The sequence below is a fragment of the Chenopodium quinoa genome, unplaced genomic scaffold (genome assembly GCF_001683475.1).
Source record: "Chenopodium quinoa cultivar QQ74 unplaced genomic scaffold, ASM168347v1, whole genome shotgun sequence".
Classification (NCBI taxonomy): Eukaryota; Viridiplantae; Streptophyta; class Magnoliopsida; order Caryophyllales; family Amaranthaceae; genus Chenopodium; species Chenopodium quinoa.
In genome coordinates this window covers 55,683-80,624 of record NW_018743813.1, presented here as the reverse complement: position 1 = coordinate 80,624, position 24,942 = coordinate 55,683, and the positions used below count along the sequence as shown (strand labels likewise).

The 24,942-nt window shown below is 36.5% G+C and overlaps 1 protein-coding gene across 1 annotated transcript in view; it reads right to left on the bottom strand.

Annotated features, from left to right (window-relative positions):
* LOC110685435 (uncharacterized mitochondrial protein AtMg00810-like) overlaps positions 1-19,020 on the bottom strand; it is a 47,792-nt gene extending 28,772 nt beyond the window's left edge. Inside the window, exon 1 of the mRNA XM_021861961.1 lies at positions 18,982-19,020. Within this exon, the coding sequence (XP_021717653.1) occupies positions 18,982-19,020 (39 nt within the window). The remainder of the gene's footprint in view (positions 1-18,981) is intronic.
* Between the last annotated feature and the right edge of the window lie 5,922 nt (positions 19,021-24,942).

The window sequence follows — 24,942 nt, the reverse complement described above, 5'->3', positions numbered from 1 at the left end:
AAGGTGAGTTCCATTGTTACTTATCATTTCATGTGGGACTCCATACCGACAAATAACGTTTCGTTCGATAAAGAGTACTACATGTTTTGTAGTGAGCTTGGCGTATGATTTTTCTTCAACCCATTTAGTGAAGTAGTCAATTGCTACTAATTTGTATTCATGGCCTCATGTTCCTGGAGGAGTAATTCTTCCAATGATATCCATTCCCCATATTGAGAATGGCCATGGTGATGTATAGGTGTAGAGGAGAGACAGAGGAACATGTTTCAAGTTAGCATATATTTGGCATTTAGGGCATCTTTTGACATATTGATGACAATCCCTATTCATGGTAGTCCAATAATACCCTTCGCACATTATCTTTTGGACTAGCATTTTGCCATTTACATGTATTCCACATACTCCTTCGTGGACTATTCTCATAGCCCTTTTGGATTCCTTTTTAACTACACATAGAAGAGCTCAACCTTTAGGTACCCTTTTATGTAACTTGTCGTTAATGAGCATATATTGGGAAGCCAAGAGTCTTAAGGCTCGTTTTGATCTTTTGTCAACATGGAGTGGATATTCTCCCTTTGCGACATAAGTGAGGATGTCTGTATACCAAGGTTCTTCCTCTTCATCTTCTTCTTCTTCTTCTTCTTCTTCTTCTTCTTCTTCTTCTTCTTCTTCTTCTTCTTCTTCTTCTTCTTCTTCTTCTTCTTTTTAGGTTACTTCATCATCCTTTATTGCTTGGATATTAGCCGGTTTATGCCTCTTTTATATTGTTAAAGGCATTTGCTCAATTTCCGTAGGAATCCTAATCATTGAGGCTAGTGTTGCCAAGGCATCAGCAAATTGATTTTCCTCTCTGGGTAGATACGTGTACTCTACCTTTTCCACTTGGTTTGTGAGAGTTTTTAGGTAGGTTTGGTAAGGGGCCAAGCTTTCACTCCTTACTTTCCATTTCTTGGAAATTTGATTGATGACTAATGCAGATCTCAGAAAATTTGAAGTTTCTTTATTCTCAATACCATTGCTGTTTTGAGGCCTACCACACATTCTTCATATTCTGCAGCGTTGTTGGTAACGTCAAAATCTAGCTTTATAGAGATTGGAACATGTTCTTCTTTAGGTGATACCAATAGTACTCCTACACCACATCCCTTTTGGTTTGAGGCTCCGTCGAAGTAGAGCGTCCAAGTATCATATTCTATGACCATCAAGTCTTTGTCTGGAAAATCATTCTCGTGTATAAGCGTGGAATCTTCTATTTGGAAATCTGCTAAGAAATCTCAAACCACGGATCCTTTAATATCCTTTTAGGGCATGAATCTTACATCAAATTGGGCTAAGTTGACTATCCATATTGATATTCGCCCATTTAGTGTAGATTTCTCGAAAAGATACTTGAGTGGATCCATTCGAGTATAGCGTATTTCATACTCGAGCATCTTTTTCGAGATAGCGGATTGGGCTATGCTCGCACAAGATGTACGCTATACTATCTAAGTAGAAGGATAGTGGATCCACTCAAGTATCTTTTCATAAGCTATATTATCGAATTGGGCTATGCTCGCAAAAGAAGTAGAAGGAAAGGAAAATGTCATCTACTATCTAGGTAAAAAGATGCTTGACTATGAAATAGCTATCCACCGCTATCCTTCTACTTCTTGTGCGAGCATAGCCCCAATTGTCTCTTTGGTGACTATTAAGTACAACCTAAGAGGGATTTCTAGGAGTGCTGGTGCTAATACAGGAGAATTAGCGAGATAGGATTTGATCTTCTCAAAGGCTTTTTGACACTCATCGTCCCATATTACTGGCACATTCTTCTTGAGCTTTTTGAATATTGGTTCACATATTGTTATCAATTTAGATATGAACCTACTTGTGTGTTGAAACCGGACAATGAATCCCCAAAATTGCTTTTCGGTTTTGGGCGGTGGCATTGACATGATTGCTTTGATCTTGGTTGGGTCTATCTCTATTCCTCTAGACCTAATGTTCTATCCCAAGAGTTTTCTTGAGGTGACTCCAAAAGCACACTTGGATGTGTTCAACCCCATGTTGTATTTTCTTAACCTTTAAGAGAATTTTCTTAGGGCTACCAAATGCCCTGGGCGATCCTTTGATTTCACAATCATGTCTTCTACATAGACTTCAACTTCCTTGTGCATCATGTCATGGAGTAAAGCAATAGCTGCTCGTTGGTAAGTGGCACCCGCGTTTTTTAACCCGAATGGCATCACCGTGTAACATTAAGTGCTCCAAGGTGTTATGAATGTTGTCTTCTCCATGTCTTCTTCTGCCATGAGAATCTGATTATACCCTGCATATCCATCCATAAATGAGAGAATTGCGTGGTTTGCTATATTACCTTCTAGAATATCGATGTGTGGTAAAGGGAAGTCGTCCTTTGGACTTTCCTTATTTAGATTTTGATAGTCAACGCACATTCGTAAAATTCCATCCTTTTTGGAACCGCGACTACATTTGGAACCCATTTGGGGTATTTGGATACCCTGATAAAACCTGATGTTATCTGTTTTTTTACTTCTTTTAATTTAAGGACTACGTTAAGTTTCATTCGACATAACTTTTGTTTTACAAGTTTCATTCCTAGAATTAGCGGAATTGTGTGTTGAGCTATTTCTCTATTAATCCCTGGCATATCTTCATATGACCAAGCGAATATGTCGATAAATTCTTTTAATAGATTAATAAAATCGGTTATTTCTTCTTTATTAAGTGTTAGTCCGATTTCAACTTCTCTTTTAATGGTTGGATCTATTGAGATATCAACCATTTCAGTATTTTCAATTACCGGTGTTTTGTTTTCAAGTGTTTCCATTGCTTTAATTATTTTTTTGTCATTTTTATTGTTAGTTAAGCAATGCTCAACATCCTGGGTTAACTATTAGAAAATTGTCCAAAGAGACCATCTCAAAAATGGCCAAAGAGACTATTTTAGGTGTGGTCTCTAGCTAAGAGGTGTCTTTGGCCAAAGAGACCATTTTGATGAAGCGGTCTCTTGTTTGAAAAAGAAAGATCACTTATTTAAAATAGGTGGTGTCAGTTTTTGAAAAACCGAGACCACATATTTAAAATAGATGGTCTTAGTTTTTGAAAATCCTAGACCACTTATTTTAAATAGATGGTCTCGGTTTTTGAAAAACTAAGACCACCTATTTCAAATAGATGGTGTAGACATCTACTTTTGGCCTCCTGTCCCGACAGGAAGTGCAATGATGATAGAAAAAAACATCTTTGTGTTGGATCGAAGTGAGGAATACTCATGGATAATTGGTTAAGCCAGAAAACACAAAATACTAGCCCAAATTAAAGAAAAAGCCAAAAAAAATGTCCTATTAGCTAAACCCGATCATAGTTAGGCTGAATCCGGTGCTTAAAACCTAATAATAACGGATTTAGGAATGCCTAGGTTAAATCTTAGTGCTGCTGCAAAAAAAGCCGCGTGCATCACAAAGAGTCGCGCTGGGCTGCCGCGCTCAACTAATTCAGCTGCGCGCGACACCCAGCGCAACACCCAACACAACCCCCAGAGTTGCGCTGCGGAAGATTCAAAATTATACGGAAAATATAAAATCGAAACTTACCATAAAGCCGCGCGCAAGACAATTAGTTGCGCTGCACATAGCTGCGCAACTCAATCACTTGTGGTGGGATGTCGTGCGCAACTCATTCTGTTGCACGCGACCCATGCTACAGCAGAATGCTAGAAACCCTAAACCTGATCATTCCCTATAAATACGAGCTTAGACCGAGGCTTTAACAGACAGAAATTAACCTAAAACTCTGGCGAAATACTCATGAACTTGTGCAACCTAGCCCCTCTTGTCCTAAACGCTCACCCTTTTGATATTTTGTTACTATGGTGGAGGTTCCCCAACAAGAAGTAGTCAATAAGTGTTCTAAACGAAGATCTAGCAAAGAGAAGTGGTAAATTCCTGAGTACTTAGTTAAATCACGTTTATTTTCTTATTTAAAAGGACTTTAATTAATAAATTGGTGTTGTTTGATCACCTTTAAAATAATTAATTAATCAATTCCACATAGTATCTTGCGTTAAATAAAGATTAGAATTGAATTAATTAATTGTTGGTTGATCACTTAAGCCAAGGCAAATCTTGTTTCTTTTCTTGTCCTTTTCACGAATTTAATTAAATAAGAATAACGACATTACGATGTAATTCCTACGTGAATTAATGCTTGTAAATAAAATCAACTAACATATTTTTAGGTATCGCGTTGCATATATTGTTTGGCGATGTAATTGTAAAAAAGGAAGAGCTAGTAGAGGCCGTACTAGGGCTAGGATAACGATTCCCCTCTAAAATGAACGTTATTTTAGTACCCTCGCTCCCTAATTCATTTCTTGTTTATAGACCAATTTGGGCGAGGGTAAACTTATGATTTGTGCTAATTATTCCATGAACTCCACATGGAAGAAAGGAATGAACGAGGTTTTTGAGTTTTTCCTAAAACTCATTGGCAACTCCTTCTTGCTTCTTACAAAAAAGCGTAATGATAGAATCAATTCTAATTCAAGGTCCCCTAAACAGTCAAGAATTCAAATCCTACTACACCCTAACAAGTGTAAAGTCCTAGGCTTTTAATTGGTCAAGGGCATTTAAGGAGAGTACCCCTTACAATGGAATCACCCTCCTTACAGTGGCGACTCCACTGGGGACTTAGAGGTTACATGATTAATTCGTAGTTATGGTCCAAGGTTTCCAACACTAGGTTACTTATGGGTTGTAATGAGAATTAACTTGGATAATCTCTAGTTAGAGAGCGAGACTTGAACGCATAATATCTTTCTTTTGCACAAGAGTAAAAACAAAACAAGTACCATTCCATCATGCATAACCATAGCACACTTAAATCATTGGGGATTGGCTCATTGACTAGGGGTCGCCAACACTAGGCTTCTATCCCGAAATCAATAACAATAATCCCACCCATATCACCAACAAAATGTTGGGAGGGCGATGTCATGAGTCAACACGTTGAGTGATTGATTTGTGTGTGGTTTCTTAAGATATGGTACCTTTGGACACCCAAACCTTTTTGACCTTAGAACGGCATTGCGTGAATCTTGACTTATGGCATGCTTATGTGATTATGTGACTATGTGCAACATGAAAAGATAGTCTTCTTTTTTTCTCTTTTTAGTTTGGTCTAGGTTCCTAATTACAAAGTAGTCTCTTCGTGATTTAGCGTCATATTCAAATGATAGCATGAAAAAAAAAAGAGTTAAAAAAAATCAAATAAAAAAAACGATGACAAAAAAAAAGCGCTCGAATTAAAAAAAAATTCTACGAGCAGGTGGCGCGCACAACTCAATGAGTTGCGCGACCCTTCCCAGCGCAATTGATTTCGTTGTGCATGAAAGTTGCGCGCAACTAAGTCACTTGCGCGCGCCCACTGGATGAGTCAGTTTTGATTTCTTAAAAATCAAATTGACTCGTCCGAACAATATCTTCATTGAAGAAATGTTAAGGGCCGGTTTTCAAGCTTGGTAAAGAGGAACCCCAGGCACTCGCATTCTACATTTACCACCCAAAGATCAACCCCTTTCAAACCACTTTTTTTGACAACTAATCCTAGTCCAACAACAATGCCAACCATCGAAGAACCGCAACAAGAGATTCTTCGTTTGAGAGAGGAAAAGGCTCAAGAGGCCGAGGAGAGAAGAATTAAGAAAATAGAAAATGCTGAAAAGAAAAATGCTGAAACTTTAGCCTTACAAGAAAAGATGAAACAATTATCCATTAAAGAAAATTTTTTGGAGAAGCTAGTTCTTCGTTCTACAAGGGGGAACAAGTACTTTGACGCAGAAAAGTTTGCTCCTCCTCCAGGACTTGCTTTATCGGAAAAGTTCGTAGCTACGGACTTGCCAATATTAAAAGTGACCAATAATCCAAAAAATCATTTAATGTGTTTTACTGGCACTATGGCACTAAATGGAGTTGATCCTAAGCTTTATGCTTTGACTTTCCCTTTATCCCTAGACCCAACCGCGAGAGAGTGGTATTATGGGCTAGATCCAAAATTCAAAGCAACATGGAAAGATGTAGTTTCAGCTTTCTTTTCCCAATATGAGAGTAACGTAGAGTTCAAGTCAACTTTACATGAACTCTAGATGCTCAAGCAAGGCAACGATGAAGGTTTCCTTGCTTTCTATGGTAGATGGCGAGAAAAAGCGGCTCACCTTGCCCAAAGGCCTCCTAAACTCGAGTTAGTACAAAAATTCATTGACAACTGTCATGAAAGTATAACAAACATCTACGTTACCTTGGTCTAGACACCTTTCAAAAGGTCTATTCTGTGGCTACTAGGATTGAAGATGATCTTGCTATAGAAAAAGCAAACAAATCTCATTATCATCATCAAACCTAAGAATAACTACAAGAAAGGGAATGATAGTGCATCATCCTTTATTGACGTATTTGCGACTTCCACGCAATACAATAACACAAATCAATATGATGATCCTAGAAAAAGATGGAAAAAACAAAGAAAATTTACTCCATTTCCTGTAAGCTATAAAGAATTGCTAGAAAAATTAAATGAAAAAGGCTTACTTGCGCCAATAGGGCCAACACCACCCACTCCACTAGAAAGGAGATTTCCTTAACTGAATGGTAGTTCTTATTGTGCTTATCATAGAGGCGTTGCACATGATACTTAACGTTGCTATGTTTTAAAGCACAAAATACAAGATTTAGTAGACGATGGGAGAATTTCCAAGCCTAAACCTAACAATAATGCATCCCCCTTAGGGGTATTTCACATTGATGAGGACTATATGGGAAGTGATACGTTCAATCCTTTGGACTATATCACACCTATAGGAGAACCTCTATCCACAATACTCATAGGGGCAACTGATTAAATATGTGGACTATGGGACTACGGCTTTCAAGACTTATATGTCTCTAAGTATGCCGCCGTCCCACCTCCATCTTGTTTACAAAATGAAACAAATGGAGAGCTTGATTGGGATCATTTCTTGGGGAAATTGCAAGATTTGTTGAATCTCTCCTTGGATGAACAATGGCATCAAGCACAACTCATGGAACATCTTGAAATGGAGGCACATCCAAAGCCTCTAGAAGAAATTTGGTTTATGAGTCCTACGACAAACCCAAATGAGATAGATCATTTAACTCGTTCTGGGCAAGTCTACCAAGCACCACCACCAAATGGATCTTCGACCACACACAATCAAACTCAAGGTCAAGCACAAAATCCAATACCACCTCCACTAGAGATGGAAGATCCATTGGTCAAACAAGTTTGCCAATCTAAGGCAAATGTTAGCATTTGGGACCTCCTAAGTACTTCTAAAGAACATAGGAATTCTCTCATGAACGCTCTAACGGCTTTTTCTGTAAGCACAAACACAACCCCTCAGGATCTCGTTAGCTTGCTTACTAGCGAGAAATCCGACAAATTAATCATTATCACCAATGATGATTTGCCTTCAAAAGACACTACCCACAACAATGAATTATACTTAACTGTGGGATGCAAGGGATACAGCATCCCTCTAACTTTGATAGATAATGGGTCAGCTGTAAACGTATGCCCATTACAAACGGCAAAATTACTTAGGCCTAAATCCAGAAAAAGATTTCCAATCAACAAAACAAAGCATTAGGGCCTATGATAATTTGAGAAGATCAGTGTGTGGAACTGTTAAGCTACCAAGCAATTACCACAGGCCCAATTCAAAAGATGGTTGAATTCCACGTTATGGACATAAAACCTACATTCAACCTTTTACTTGGACGTCCTTGGATACATGAGCTTGGCGCAATACTATCCTCACTTCATCAAATGATTAGGTTAAACTATCATGGGCTTCTTATGACTATACTTGCTTCTCCACTCAAAATAGCAATAAATGATCAATCACTCTTAGAAATAAACCATGATAATGATGAAGAGGACATGTGGGGATTCGCTATGGAGCTAATCTTCACAATTAAAATGGAAGAAGACTTTGAAGAACCATTCAAGCTTGATACATATTCCACTCGGATAGTAAACAACATCTTACTCAAGAGTAGTTACTTTCCTGGGATGCCTTTGGGAATAAGAACGAAGAAATCTCTCTTACTTCCTATCCCAAAGAAAAAGCTTCTCCTTTGGATTGGGATACAAACCAACCAAAGAAGAATTGGAGTCTCACGATGCAAAAAATAAAGCACGTAGAGACAATAATAAGAAAGGGATAATCACCTTACTCCGATCATATCAACAAACCCTTAATGGACAATTCATTAGGGAAGGAAAAGATTACCCATGCTACGACTTTCCAGAACCCTTAGTTGTGGAAGGAATCAAGAAGCCTAGATTTGAAATATTTCATTATTGCTACTTCCTGGATGACGATCTTAGTATCTTTAAATCAAAACACCCAATTCTAGGGTGCTATGATGGGCAAGCATTTAACTTGCTATTTGGACTACAGAAAAATCATGTCGCTACAATCACCAGTCAAAACGCCATTCAAGATGAAGCTTTTGAACCAACCTCGTTTATCACCCTTTCAAACGAAACTTTTGAGCATGGATGGAGGAAATCATTCAAATGGACCAATCACAAAAGCGATAAGCTGAAAGTCGTCACAGGCGAAGGGAAGGTGTTTGAAGAATCGGACGATGAATCTATTTTAGACTCTAGTGAAGCTGAAAATTTAGGCCATGTGGCCATTACTGAGTTTTTTTTTTCTAGTTCTAAGGACGAAGATCCCAAAAAGGATTCTTCTCTTGATGTACTCTCTTTTGATTTTAATAATATGAGCTCTATTTCCGAGTATATGCCTTCTCTTGAATCTTTCGAATGCTATAACGATCAATCTAATGAAGATGATAGCATTAATAAATTGGTTGAACTAATGAATGAACGAGAAAAAAAAGAACCCTATTGCTGAAGAAACTGAAATAGTTAATATAGGAACTAACGAAAATAAAAGAGAAGTCAAAATTGGCTTAACTCTAAATCAAAAAAAACGATCGACCCTAATATCGACGCTCAAAGAATTCTAAGACGTGTTTACTTGGTCATACAAGGACATGCCTGGAATAGATAGGGAAATTGCGGAACATACCATTCCCTTAAACCCTACCTCTAAACCAGTAAAACAAAAACTTCGACGAATGAAACCTGATGTTGCATTAAAAATAAAGAAGAAGTACAAAAACGGTTGGACGCCGGTTTTATTCGCGTATGTAGTTACCCAAAATGGGTGGCGAACATTGTCCCAGTCCCTAAAAAGTATGGACGAGTTCGCATGTGTGTCGACTTAAGGAATCTTAATAAATCTAGCCCTTAAGACGATTTTCCTCTACCACATATTGATATATTGGTAAATAACATGGCTGAACATGCAATGTTATCCTTTATGGATGGATACGCAGGTTACAACTGAATTTTAATGGCAAAAGAAGATGAAGAAAAGAAATGCTTTATTACCCCTTAGGGTATGTATTGCTACACAATCATGCCATTCAGTTTAAAAAATGCAGGAGCTACATACCAAAGAACGGCTACGACTCTCTTGCATGATATGATGCATAAAGAAATAGAAGTGTGTGTGGATGATATGATCGTAAATTCCAAAGATAGAATGGGACATATATAATCTTTACGAAAAAATTTCACTCGCATAAAAGAATACAAAATGCGACTGAATCCACAAAAATGCGCCTTCGGAGTAACTTCTGGTAAGTTACTCGGATACGTAGTAAGAACACGTGGCATTGAGATCGATCCCTTTAAAATAAAGGCAATTGTTGACATGCCTCCCCCTCAAACAGAAAAAGAAATTAGGGGATTCCTTGGAAAACTACAATACATTAGTCGATTTATCAACAAATTGACTATGACTTGTGAGCCAATATTTAAAAAATTGAAAAAAGAGGAGAAACATGAATGGGACGATCAATGCCAAAAGTCCACCAATTTTAGCACCACCAGTACCCAAACTACCTCTTAGGCTATACATTACAGTTACAGACACATCCACAGGCGCCATGTTAGCACAAGAGGTAGAAAAAGTCGAGCGTGCAATATATTACATAAGTAAAAGATTCATCCAATATGAAACAAAATATAGCTTCTTGGAAAAGACAAGTCTAGCATTAGTGTGGGAAACCAAAAAAGTTACGACGTTATATGTTAACACACACTAGTCATGTGATTACTCAACAAAATCCGATAAAGTATGTGTTTGAAATACCACCTATACAAGGAAGGATATCTAACTAGTTGGTGATGCTGGTCGAATTTGAGCTAAAATGTATTCCTAAAAATCAATGAAAGGAAAAGTAATTTCCGACTTTCTGGCACAATATCCAATTCAAACAAGTCGTGCAAAAACTACTCATCTTCCGGATGAAGAGATTCTCATGACACAAGATGACAAATGGGTAATGTACTTAGACGGTGCGTCCAATCAAAAAGGATGTGGCGTAGGAGTGTTACTCATAAGTCCAGAGGGAGCACATACTCCCATCTCTGTTAAACTAGACTTTGAGGTTACTAATAATGCCGCAGAATGTGAAGCATGCATTATTGGCTAAGAAGCAGCAGCTAGCATAGGTGTGCAAAAATTATAGGTATATAAATAATCCAGTTTGATTATAAATCATATACTAATAAAATGGAAAATAAAGAACTCCACAATGATATTATACCAAGCACACCTAGAGCAACTCATCGAACATTTTGAACATATTGATTTTAAATATCTCCCAAGGGATGACAATCAATTTGCCGATGCGCTAGAAAAATTAGCCTCAATGATCAACATTCCAGATCACTTAAATATGATGCCATTATGCGTTGATAGAAGAGAAGAACCAGCGTATTGCAACGCAATAGAGGAAATAAATGACATTGAAATAGACAATCCTTGGTATTATCATATCCTCCAATATATTACTCATGGCATATATCCTGAAAATACTTCATTGAAAGACCAACAAGCCTTACGAACACTTGCGGCCCAATATGGTCTAGTAAATGGTCAATTATGCAAAAAGGGACCTATTGGTCAAAGTTTACTATGTATAGGCCAACCGGAAGCCACACGCCTTATGGAAAATACCCACAAAGGTGTTGTTGTACCTCACATGAATGGTAAAATGCTTTCAAAAATAATTTCATGACAAGGGTACTATTGGTCCACTATGGAACATGATTGCATAAAATATGTTAAAAAATGTCCAGAGTGCCAAATGTTTGCTAATTTACAACACCTTCCACCATCCGAACGATATAATATCACTTCCCCTTGGCCTTTTTCGACTTGGGGAATTAACATAATTGGAAAAGTCTCTCCAACAGGAGCAGGAGGGAATGAGTACGTATTGGTTGCCATCGGTTATTTCACTAAGTGGATTGAGGATGATTTTTATGTGAATATCACTTCTAAACAAGTCGCAAAGTTTCTTAACGAAACATATTTTGTAGATATGGATTTCCACATGAACTAATTAGTGATCAGGGATCTCAATTCAAAGCTGAAGTCAAGACCCTCTTAACTAGTTATAAAGTAAAACATCATCACTCATCCCCATACAGACCTCACATGAATGGAGCTGTAGAGTCGGCAAATAAAAAAATATGACAGTCATCATTAAGAAAATGGCAGAAAATTATAAAGACTGGCCGAATAAACTACACTTCGCATTATGGGGTTATAGAACGTCTATAAAAACATCAATAGGAGTAACTCCATACTCCATAATTTTTGGAATGGACGCAGTTCAATCAGTCGAACGGGAAATACCATCCCTATGCATCGTACTTGAAAGTAAGCTACCGGAAGCTGAATGGGTAAGAGCGAGGTATGAAGAGCTTTTATTCCTCGATGAACAATGACTAAGAGCTTTGCATCATGTACAAGTCTACCATAGGCGCATTGCGCGTCATTTCAATAAAAGAATCAAACCAAGAAATATAAAAGAAGGTGACTTTGTACTAAAGAAGGTTAGGGGTCCACCAACCGATCCAAGAGGGAAATTCAAACCTAATTGGATAGGTCCCTATCGCGTAATTGAAATCCTATCAGGAGGAGCCGTCAGATTAATGGATACTGGAGGAGAAGAAATTCGCCAATTAATAAACATTAACCACCTTAAGAAATATTACATATGAAATCCGGATAAAACTCAATCACTCATACAACCAATTTAATTAGCATTCAATTGAAAGATTCTAAGTGTTATGCATTTTACCGAATAACACGGTAAAATACATAACACTTGGGGGGTAATTTAGAAATAATGAACAGTTCTAAGAGTTCAAATTTTTTCGAACATCACGAAAAAAATCTTCACACTTGGGGGGGTAATAATACAGAATTTTAAGAATAATTTTTTCGAGACATTCGTAGCATAGTGTCGCGCGCAACAGGAAGAGTTGCGCGCGGATGTCACGCGCAGTTGATTTCGTTGCGCGCGACAGGCTCTCATAACTATAGACGTTGCACGCGCCACCTGATGACAAATTGCAAACCCGGATTTTTTGCTTTTGAATGAAGTTGCGATTTCTACTTGTGGAAAAAAGAGGGTGTTTCTTAAATAAAATATATACTCGGAAAATAAAATTAAACTTTGATTTAATTATATTAAACAAGGTTTGATTAATTTTTCATTTAATTTCTATCTAAGAGATTAAAGAAAAATAAGAAAATACATAATAATTAATAAAAATTAGAACTACGCAAAGAACTTATTTCGTAATGCGAATACGTAGGCAATCTTTATGATTATGTCATATCAAAATATAAAAATATAAAGCTCCTTTTATTTCATTCAAAATTCAAAAGAGAGATATTGTTGAACTAGATTGTAAACAAAAAAAACATAGTAGTGATTACACTTTATTCGAAAAAATAAACTAATGATAAAATTGTGTAACACTCTAAGGTTTTATTATGTCCTCGATTGTCACAGATGATGGAGGAGTAGTTTCCATCGCAGCATTTTCAGAAACCTTGGAGCTTTCCCCTACACTCTTCTTCTTCACCTAAACATTGTTTTTCAATTTAGGGATTGGGGGCTTTGCAACCTGTTTTCCTTTCCCTTTGACTATTGGAGCTTTCTTGCGAGTATTTGGTGAAGGTTCTTTAATTTTCACACCTTGTTGTGCGGGTTTGGAGGGAGCTTTCCTTTTTCTTACCATCGAACGAGCCTTAGGGGATGAGAAGTCTAATTTTCTTCTCACTCCTTTGTTTTGGCCACTAGGAGGAGTAGTAGTGGTTGAATGCATCAAAGGCTTAGGTGGATTGTGAGCGGTGGCGGCTTGAAGTTGAGATCGAGCCTTGTTTAATTCACCCTTATCCGCCGCATTCATCCAAGCCTTGTAAAAGGAAGATAATGTAATACTCGCAGTAGGATTTTGTATTACCCACCTAGGAAGACTTGACCAATATTCCATCCAACGAGCAATTCTTTCGGGTTTAAAGATCACATCTTTAGGGGCATCACATTCTTGTGGGGGAATAAATTGTCTCATCCCGTATTGTCTCATTACCATACAAGGGAAAATATAAATAGTACTAGATAGGCCTAAAAGCCTAATGGAAAGGCAATTGAATTGAGACTATTCCCAATCATACTATTTATGTTCCACCAAGGAATCACAAAACGTATGTTAGGAACCCCATGACAGAAAACGACGTCCATTCCTCTTCGTTCTTATGCTTATAAAGGATTCGACGTCCAGGAAATGTCTTTACTCCATTAGCCTCAAGGTTTTGTGGCTAATCAACAATTCACAAACGCTCTATGAGCCAAATCTGAAGAAAAAAAAAAAGAGAAAGAAAAATTAGTTTGCGATTTTTTACAAGAGCAGGTGGCGCGCGCAACCAAACCAGTTGCTCGCACCCTCCGCGCGCAACGAAGAAGATTGCGCTGGTCACGCCAGCGCAACTTCTTGACTTGCACTGATAAACGCCAAAAAAAACGTACGTGTAAAAGGAGTGGACTTCCCGTGAAACCATTTTCGTTAGGATCTCCTCTAAGGCGATTCAAGCACATAACGGTTTCCGCCAAAACCAAAGGAGCGGGTGAATGACATTCCTCTATTTTCTCTACTATGGACACCATGGAATAATCTCCGTATTCTTTGCATGTCCCAAGTAAACAATTAACAACAAGACAATAACATAAAGCACGAATTTTAAAGCGTTGTTTAGTCATGTTGTCACGAGGGGCGACAAAATGTTCAATAAATTGAATTAAGTTCACGCCTTCTTCAGTTCCAATGTTGGTCATATCATTGTCGGACAAGCGAAAAAATGTTTGGAATAAAGGTTTGGGATCCGACAAGGTATGCGAATAAGTCACAGGAAGAGTATTTTTAGGGAAACCTAGCAAGGCCTCAAACTTACCGGGAAGGGGGACAATTTCGTCCCCTTTGAACAAGAAAAGATGGTGGTTAGAGTCCCTATGGTTGACTGCGGCATGAAGAAAATCAAAATTAACCACTAGTTGCATATAATTCAGTAGAGGGTCTAAGTGGTAAATTTTGAAAGCTAGTTTGTCCTTGGTTGAAAGGGAAGTGACCCATTGCTTTAAACGTTGTTCAAACAGAGAGAGAATTAGAATTTAGAGAGATTAATTCTATTTATTTTCTTATATTACTAATCGAATGAATGCGAGATGATCAAAAGCCTACATGAAACCACGTTTAAATAGACCCAAGAGGGTCAAATTTTCGACAAATTCGGCTTAAAGGAAAGTTCACCAACAGGTGGCGCGCGCAACTCATGCGTTGTGTGCGACATCCGCGCGATAACCGCTTGCAACTCACGTAGTTGCGCGCGTCTCCCCTGACGCGGCATGTGAGTTGGGTTTATTTCCGTATTTTGGCTCATAAAATGACGGAATCTTCACGAAATCTTAAGACGAATCTTATGCTTGCCTTCTAACACTTAGTGTCCTTTTTCTTGCCTTCTTTCTTATTTTTTTTATTTCCTTTTTTATTTTTATTTTCCTACTTTCTTTTTCTTTTTTATTTTTGTTTTTATTATTTTTCCTACTTCCTTATTTTCTTTTATTCTCTTTTGTTTTGTTTTCTCCTTCTTTTTTCGAGTTTTGGTTATTTTTTTGAGGGGGGTAAGTCGGGAACCTTTTCCCTCCCTCGAATTTTTTTTGCAAATAATAATAATGTAACACCCCCAATTTACTAGCTAATATTAAATAAGAAATAAAGGAAAAATAGACAACCTTTAAATAAAATTGCGGAAGCATACACTTAAATCGGAGGTATTACCGCCACATTCAACAACCTGTCGATTGTTAAGACTTACAAAAATCCCAATAGTTACAACCCGATAAACTAGGTGAGCTATTTATACAACTTTATAAACAAATGACATCACATTAATCAAAACACTTGAGCTCCTTTAGCTACGACCACTTGATCAACCTACTTAGAAAATCTTGACTGCTCACCATTAAGGACAAATTCCAAAATAGATCGTCGCAGCGCCACCATAAGAAAAAGACATGGCCGCAAATACAAAAAGCACAATAAAACAACACATACGTCAGCAAATAGCTGAGTAATCACCACATATCAGAATATAGAGCATAATATAATAATTAACATTATTAGATCAATTAAACAATGTAGTTCGAAACTACATTACACATTGTACTCTGAAAATAACCTTTGTCAAACTCAACCTCGAATAATAGTACAAACCTTTACTCAACTCATAACCAATAAGTGTGCCATGCTCGTTGTTCTATACCTAGCCTTGGACATGGGTAATTCGAATAAAACCAACAAGTATAAAAACTTGAATACTCCCAAAAACTAGAAAACACCTTGAACCAGACCACATACGGGTCAATTCCCACTGTAGGGGACCATAGAAAAATAGATAATAAAGATTGTACCTCATTCTTAACTCATGATTATTACCCTCTTACCAACAAGCCAAGGACTAAGTTATATAACGCCGAGCCTCAAACCAAGAACAGAATAATAATTCTCAACCTTTTGATCTCACACATCGATCAAATAATTATTCATAAACAATCTCAACAATGGCACATGTTCCCAAATAACATAACAATTCAATTCAAAAATATCTCAACTCTTAGGGAAATAATACTAGCACCCAAAAATAATTGTTTCTCAACCCAAAAATAATACTCTTCACTAACAACCCTAAAGCCTCAAAACAATACTCCCTATAACAACAACATTAAAACCCTAGAAATAATTGAACAATCAATATATACAACAAAAATAAATAATACGATACTCAAATCTAATCAAATCATATAATACCATAATAATTAATCATATATACAAAGAGTACAAATAATAAATCATATCACACATAACATTACGAAAATACAAACATCTCAAAAATATAGTGTGATTACACATAATAAATAATACAATCAAACATCTCCAAATTGATAAAGTGTGATTACCTTTCGACAAATCGCACATGATATATAATACAAGGGGACGAACTAGGTGGACAACTTTGCAATTCATGGTTTTAATCCCACAAACAATTCTGTACAGCTTCTCTCATGATGCAATTAACATATAAATCAAGTAATATGATGGTGGAGATTATAGAATACAATGAAACATTAAAGAAGAGTCAAATTGGGTTTATTGATTTATGCATGAAAGTTGCGCACAAACTAAAAGGAAAAGCAGCTACTCTTTTTTTTTATATAATAAAAATATCTTTTACGGGTTAAGAATAGTTTATATACGCTTAAAATTAGAGAGTCCTATTTAAATTAAAATAGGGTTTTAAACCTTTCCGAACTCTAAAATAAAAATATGAGATTAGAAAAGTTTTTTAATAAATAAAAAATAACTATTTTTTTGTTAAAAAAATATATAATATAAAATCATAAAATATTCGGGTATTACAATCTACCCTCCTTAAAACAAGTTTCGTCCTCGAAACTTAAAATAGAATTGAAATTTAGGGTATTACAATCTACCCTCCTTAAAACAAGTTTCGTCCCGAAACTTTAGATAAATAACTTACTTGTAAATTTGAAAGAAAGTAAAAACTAAAAAATCAAACTTTTCTGTATAAAATATATAGATAAAGTACTAATATATTAGGGGTATTACATACAATCCCCCTCAAAAATGAGTTCGTCCCCCAACTCAATCTAATCACATAAAAAAAAAAAAAAAAAAAAAAACACATAACAAGCACAAGCATATAAAGAGAAATACTCTTGAAACGGCTTAGCCTATGTTAATTTTAATCCTACTCTTAATTAACAGGTTCATTCCTAAATAAACCACGCTGGGATATGAAGATCCCTGCGTAAATCCCACGAGCAACCTGGCTCGGATACCATTTTGTAACACCCCCAATTTACTAGCTAATAATAAATAAGAAATAAAGGGAAAATAGACAACCTTTAAATAAAATTGCGAAAGCATACACTTAAATCGGAGGTATTACCGCCACACTCAACAACATGTCGAGTGTTAAGGCTTACAAAAATCCCAATAATTACAACCCAATAAACTAGGTGAGCTATTTATACAACTTTCTTTGATCTTAAGTTTTGATGATGACTCAAGGAACCTAAGCAAACCCATAGGGGCTTTAACTTTTGTCTATTAGCTTTGATGTATTTACAGGTTTTATATGCAACGAAGTTCTAGAGTTAGAATGGAGCATGGAACAAGTCTAAAGGATGAGCTATGGACGAGCATAGAAGACAATCAGAAGCCAAGTTCCTTGAGTGAGGAACTGAAGCTCCAGAGTCGAAGCTTCACTGTGTTCCAAGGAGTCTATTGTATCTTTATTATTTATTTTAGGCTAATTATATATATGTTAAGTACATTGTTAATTGATAGGATTTAAGTGGATTTAATTTCAGCTTATAAAGATTTTATTTTTCCTTTCTTTAACAAGATTTAATTTTATTTCGGAAAAATATCTTTTAAGTAAAATATCTTATTTATTAAAAGATTTTCTGTTCTGATTTTATCCTAACATTTTGGAAAATCTCACTTGGTAAAACTATTTTTTAAAAACGGCTTTTGCTTGGTAAAGGAGGTTGAGAAAATATAGGAACCACTTCCTTACTGTGCGCTTCAGCTTTCTGCCCAAGCATCCACGAACTGCACTTCCTTATTTCATGGAAGTTGTTGTATAGTGGGAGCTAAGGAAAACGTAAGGTTTTCAACTGCTTTCCTCATGTATAAATAGGATTAGTTTTCTGTTTTGAAAAGCACACTTGAGCATTACGATTCTTAGCTTTTCTAAAAGAGTCAAAAATCCACTTAAGTCCTTGAGTATCTTTGTACTTAGCATCTTAGTAGTTTTATCTTGAGTTGTATTGGGGTAGAGTTTGGGTAAACTCTAGAGTGTGAAATTTCTTTGAGTGAAGCAAGGAGAAAGAGAGAGATTCGAGAACTCAACTGATTGAGGGATCAGTTAAGGGGGAACTTAAGTTTGTAGAGGAACTTGAGTTTAGAAGTCTTAATTTGTAATAGGTTGTTTGCCCTATTATTATTAAGAGTTTGATTAAAATCCCTTGTGGTCGTGGTTTTTCTTCTTGATTAGGGCCAAGAAGTTTTCCACGTAAAATCTCTCTTGCACTTTAAAGTTTTTTTTTAAGAATTCCGCAAAAATTACCCTAGTTCCTCAACAATACAATTCACCCCCACTCTTGTATTGTTCATTCGAGTCAACAATTGGTATCAAAGCTGGTTCCTCGAAGAAATCAGGAAACCCTGACGAGTTAAGTTCCTAGAATCAAGATGAACAATCATGAGAAACTAGAAGAAGGTTACTCTACGCAGCGTCCTCCTATGTTCAATGGAAAATTCTATGTTCAATGGAAAATTCTACACCTATTGGAAGAATAGGATGGAGATTTTTATCAAATTCGACAACTACCAGGTTTGGAGAGTGATCGAAGTTGGTGATTTTGAAATTACCAAAACCACTGGTGAAAATGAGGTAGTACCTAAACCCATGTCTTAATTTGATAAGGAAGATTTTGAGAAAATGGAAATTAATGCACTTGCTGTTAAATTACTTCATTGTGGACTTGGACCCAATGAACACAACCGTGTTATGGGTTGTAAAAATGCTAAAGAAATTTGGGATTTACTTCAAGTCACTCATGAAGGAACTAACAAAGTGAAACGCTCTAAGATTGACTTGCTTATGTTAAAATATGAACGGTTTGAAATGCAACCAAAAGAATCAATTCAGGAAATGTTATCTAGATTTACTAACATTACTAATGAGCTTGTTTCTCTTGGAAAGAAAATCCCTATTGATGAGCAGGTCAGAAAAGTTCTAAGAAGCCTCCCCCAAATGAGAGATGGAGAGCCAAGGTAACAGCCTTACAAGAAACAAAGGACTTCACAAAGTTCAATATTGAGCAACTTGCTGGTTCCCTTATAACCCATGAGCTGCACCTAGGAACAAGCAACAGTGAAGGAAACCGAGGAAAAGGTTGGCTCTCAAAGCTGGAGATCAAGAAGACTCTGAAGTCGATGAAGAAGAGGCTGCTATGCTGGTGAGAAGGTTCAAAAGAATGTTCAACCGAAACAACAAGTCAAGGAACTTCACCAAGAAACCCTCTACTTCAAAAACTGACTATGGTTGTCACAAATGTGGATCTCTAGAACACTTTATTTGTGAGTGTCCACTTTGGGATACAAAGAAAGGTAAAGGGAAGGCAAGGAACAAGTTAAGAGCAACTACAACAAAACTCCTTTCAATAAAACAGACATTAGGAAGGCTATGATTGCTGCCTGGGGAGATTCTGAAAGTGAGGATGAAGAGAAACAACCTGAAGAAGAAACAGCTCATCTATGTCTGATGGCCAAACGTGATGAAAAGGCTTACAACGATGAGCTTGCTAAAGAGGTAATCCTTGATCCTAATGTAAATAAAACTTATACTAAAGATGCTCTCATTGATTTAGTGTTTGAATTAGAAGATGACTGGACTCACACTAGTATTCCTCTAGGTGAATGTCAAAGAGCTCTCAAAGTCTTCAAGGAACACAGTACGTGGATTGAGAATCAAAGAACTGATGTTCAAAGTAGATTTTTTGAACTTTTTGACAAAAATCTTCTCTTAAAAGAAATGAATGAGAAACTCAAGTTTGAGAATATCATGGTTAATGTAGAACTGACTCAATAAAAACTTGCTAATGCTGAAGTGTCTCCAAGTTCCTCCTCTGAATCTTTGCCTAAATTAAATGAGGATTTTGAAAAATTAAAATATGATCTTGACGAGTTAAGAATTGAAAAGGCAAAATTGGAGAAGGAACTTGAGCTTCGAAAAGAAAGAAGCATTAGCCAGTTTGGAATTCCTAAGTGGATAGAGAATGCTCAAACCAAAAGAACTGAAGGTTTAGGATTCATACGTTCTAAGCATAAGGGCAAGAAAAAATATGTAGACCTGCCTAGCTATAAAGTATGTACCTTCTTTGGTAAAACTGGTCATCTTGTTGCCACGTGTAACAAGAAGGAACAGTCTGTTAGTAAAAATGTTAGGCAAGTTTGGGTAAAGAAATCTGATATTGCTTCAACGTCCAAGGAACCCAAGGAAACCTAGGTTCCTGAATCTAACCAATAAGTTCTTTTGCAGGTCCTAGTGAGGTGGAACAACACGTGGTACCTCGACAGTGGTTGTTCAAAGCATATGACAGAAGATAAATCAAAGTTTCTCTCACTAGAGGCCTATCCAGGAGGAACTGTGACCTTTGGAGACAACAAAAAGGGTGAAGTAATTGCTAAAGGAAAAGTAGGAAGGTCCAGTTCTCATTCAATAGAAAATGTACTTTTGGTCGAGGGTTTGATGCACAATTTGCTGAGCATATCACAATTTTGTGATAAAGGAAACTCTGTAAGTTTTACCTCTGATTCATGCAACATCATTAATGATAAAACGGGAAGGGTTGTTCTTGAAGGAACTAGAAAAGGGAACACATACATTTTGGATCTAAATTTTGTTCCAAGGAACAACCTTACCTACTTGAGTGCCATTAATGATGATCCCTTATTATGGCATAAACGTTTTGGACATGCTAGCTTCTCACTCATGGATAAACTTAGAGCAAGGAACTTGGTTATAGGGCTTCCCTCAGTCAAGTTCCTTATACAACATATCTGTGATGCATGTGTGAGAGGAAAGCAAGTCAGGTCTTCTTTTAAAAGCAAAAACATGGTCAACACCAAAAATCCATTGGAGCTAATTCATATGGATTTGTGTGGTCCCATGCGTGTTCAAAGTAGAAGTGGAAAGAAATATGTTTTAGTTATTATTGATGATTTTTCTAGATTTACTTGGGTGATTTTTCTGTCTAGCAAGGATGAAACTTTTGATGAATTTGTGTCCTTTGCCAAAAGAGTACAGAAGTCAAGTGGAAATCAAATTATCCACATTTGATCAGATCATGGAACTGAGTTTGAGAATTCAAGATTCGATGACTTTTGCAAAGAAAATGGCATGGATCATAACTTTTCTGCCCCAAGAACTCCTCAACAGAACGGAGTTGTTGAAAGGAAGAACAGGACTCTAGAAGACATGGCAAGAACTATGCTCATAGCAAGTGGTCTTCCAAGAAACTTCTGTGCTGAAGCTATTAATACTGCATGTTATATTATTAACAAGGTTATGATGAGACCAATCATCAATAAGACTCCTTATGAACTGTTTAAGGGCAGGAAAACCAATATTTCTCACTTTCAAGCTTTTGGGTGCAGGTGCTTCGTTCATAATAATGGGAAAAGGATCATAGGAAAATTTGATGAAAGAAGTGATGAAGTTGTGTTCCTTGGCTATGCATCAAATAGCAAAGCTTACAGAGTTTACAATAAAAATACATTGTGTGTAGAAGAAAGCATTCATGTGATATTTGATGAATCTAATATGTTTATGAATGTGCAGGAACAAGACAATAATGATTATGAAATTGGTATGATTAGAGACAGGGAAGAAGATGAAGAAACCTCCAAGAAAACCAAGGAAGTAAGAGAGGAACCTAAGCAAGAACATAAAGAAAATGCTAAAGTTCCAAATCAAGAAAACCCGGAGGAACAAGATCATGGAGAACCTGGCAACAAGGAAAATGGAGAAGAAACTGAAGAAGAAGTGCCTCAAATAGAAGTTCCTGCCAGAGAATTTCAACCAAAGCCATTCAGATATCGAGGCTCTCATCCAACAGACCTTATTATAAGTGATATTGGTAGAGGAACTCAGACCAAATCACACTTGAGGAACTTCTGTGCCTTTCAAGCCTTCCTATCCATTATTGAGCCAAGGAATCATGATGAAGCACTAAAGGATGCTGACTTGATAATTGCCATGCAAGATGAACTCAATAAGTTCGAAAGGAACAAGGTCTGGCATCTTGAAGAGAAACCTAAATACAAAAAGGTTATAGGGCTCAAGTGGGTATTCAGGAACAAGCTAGATGAATATGGAACAATTGTGAGAAACAAAGCAAGACTTGTTGTGAAGGGCTATAATCAACAAGAAGGTATTGACTTTGAAGAAACTTTTGCTCCTGTTGCTAGATTAGAAGCTATTATAATCTTAATTGCTTTTGCCTCTTTTATGGGTTTCAAACTATAGCAAATGGATGTTAAGTGTGCTTTCTTAAATGGTTTTCTTGAAGAAGAGGTGTTCGTGGAACAACCTCCTGGTTTTGAAAATCCCCAATTTCCTAATCATGTCTTTAAGCTTGATAAAGCTCTTTATGGGCTAAAACAAGAACCTAGAGCTTGGTATGAGAGGCTCTCTAAGTTCCTTCTTCAAAATGATTTTAAAAGAGGTAAAGTAGATATAACTTTGTTTTTAAAATCTGAAGGAACTGACTTACTAGTTGTTCAAATATATGTTGATGATATTATTTTTGGAGCAACTAACGAAAACTTGTGCATGCAAGTACTTTGCTGAGCTAATGAGTGGTGAATTTGAGATGAGCATGATGGGGGAACTCAACTTCTTTCTTGGACTACAAATCAAACAAACTGAAAGAGGTATTGCAATTCACCAACAAAATTATGTCAAGGAACTGCTGAAGAAATATAACCTTGACCAAGCAAAGACCAACCATACTCCAATGGGAACAGGCACAAGGTTAGATGAAGATCTACAAGGAACTAGTGTAGATCAAACCAAATACAGAGGTATGATTGGATCCCTTATATACTTAACTGCTAGCAAACCTGATATTGCATTTAGTGTTGGCTTATGTGCAAGGTTTCAATCTAATCCTAAGGAGTCACACCTTACAGAAGTAAAAAAGGATCCTACGATATCTCAAAGGAACTGACCATCTTTGTCTCTTCTATCCTAGAAGTGATACTTTTGATTTAAAAGGTTTTGAAGATGCTGACTATGTAAGAGATTTGGTGAATAGGAAGAGTACTTCAGGAATGATTCAATTTCTGGGGCCATGCCTAGTTTCTTGGGGATCCAAGAAACATAATACAGTGGCCTTGTCAACTGCTGAAGCTGAATATGTGGCAGCTGCTACCTGCTGTTCTCAAGTACTTTGGATAAAACAACAACTAAGAGATTATGGTATGAAGTATAATTGCATTCCTATTTATTGTGATAATACTAGTGCCATATGCATTTCAAAAGATCCATTTCATCATTCTCGTGTGAAACATATTCACATACGGCATCATTTCCTTAAGGATAATGTGGAAAAAGGCTTAATTAAGTTAGATTTTTGTGAAACTGAAAATCAAATTGCTGACATTCTTACTAAGCCTTTGAGCAGGGACAAATTTGAAAAGATGCGCATGGAACTTGGTATGATACAATTGAGTTAAGAAGACCTCAGGTTCCCCCAAGGAATAAGTCAATCATGCATGCATTATATGTATCTTACACAATATGAATATGTGAAAACATAGTCCTAAGCATTAGAATGTATGGCATTACATATGGGATTGTGGCTGTATGTGAAGAAATCAAATTGCATTTGGCATGTCTATGTTATAACAAACTATGTTGACTTGTTCCTAGTTCCTCCGAAATAATCTATAAAATTTTGTTCTATCTTTTTAAGAATTAATTAACTAATCAGTTGATTAATTTTATCTCTTAAAATCTTATCTTTTATTTTGAATTATTTCTCATTGCTTATCTTTTAAAATTCAAATTCATCTCTCAAAAATTGTTGATAAATACCCGTGACTGTTTGCATTCAATTCAAAGTTTCTGATAACTTAACCTTGACCTTTCATGTCAAATCACATTAATTCTTTAAACTGACCAAGTTAAAAGTAATTTCTCTATCCTTCATCAAACGACACCTGCACTATTCAATTAACCTTTCACATTCATTCACCGACCCTTGTATCCCTTAAAATTTCACCCCTATAAAATGACACCAAACCCTACACATTGTTCCTCACCTCCTCACTCTATAAAATACACCCTACATTTTACCGATTCAGCAAATTCACCCATGGATGTTTCACCAAAACCTCAAGTTACCCCTCAAAAAGATTCACCCATGGATATCGAGCAAGAGAATCAAACAAAAACCTCTGTTGAAAAACCAAAGAACTTGCCTGCTGAGTCAAAGAAACGAAAGCTGGAGGAACTTGAGGATCAGGGCTGGGAGGAATTAAGAGAAAGAATTCAGTTGGAAAAGTCTCTATTTCAAAAGAAATTCGAAGCAAGCTCTGAACGCTTCATTCATGGTTTCTGCATCAACTTGCCATGGTGTGAAGTAAGTAAGTATTCTGAATTACTTGAAATCTTAGAGGCTCAAATTGGGTGCAACTGTTTAGTGAAAGTTACAATAATGTGCTTGCTCATGCTCCTTTGAAAGAATTCTGTGCAAATTTTAAGAATTATGATGGTGTTTGTGTATCAAGAGTTAAAAATAAGAAAATTAGTTTTGATGCTGA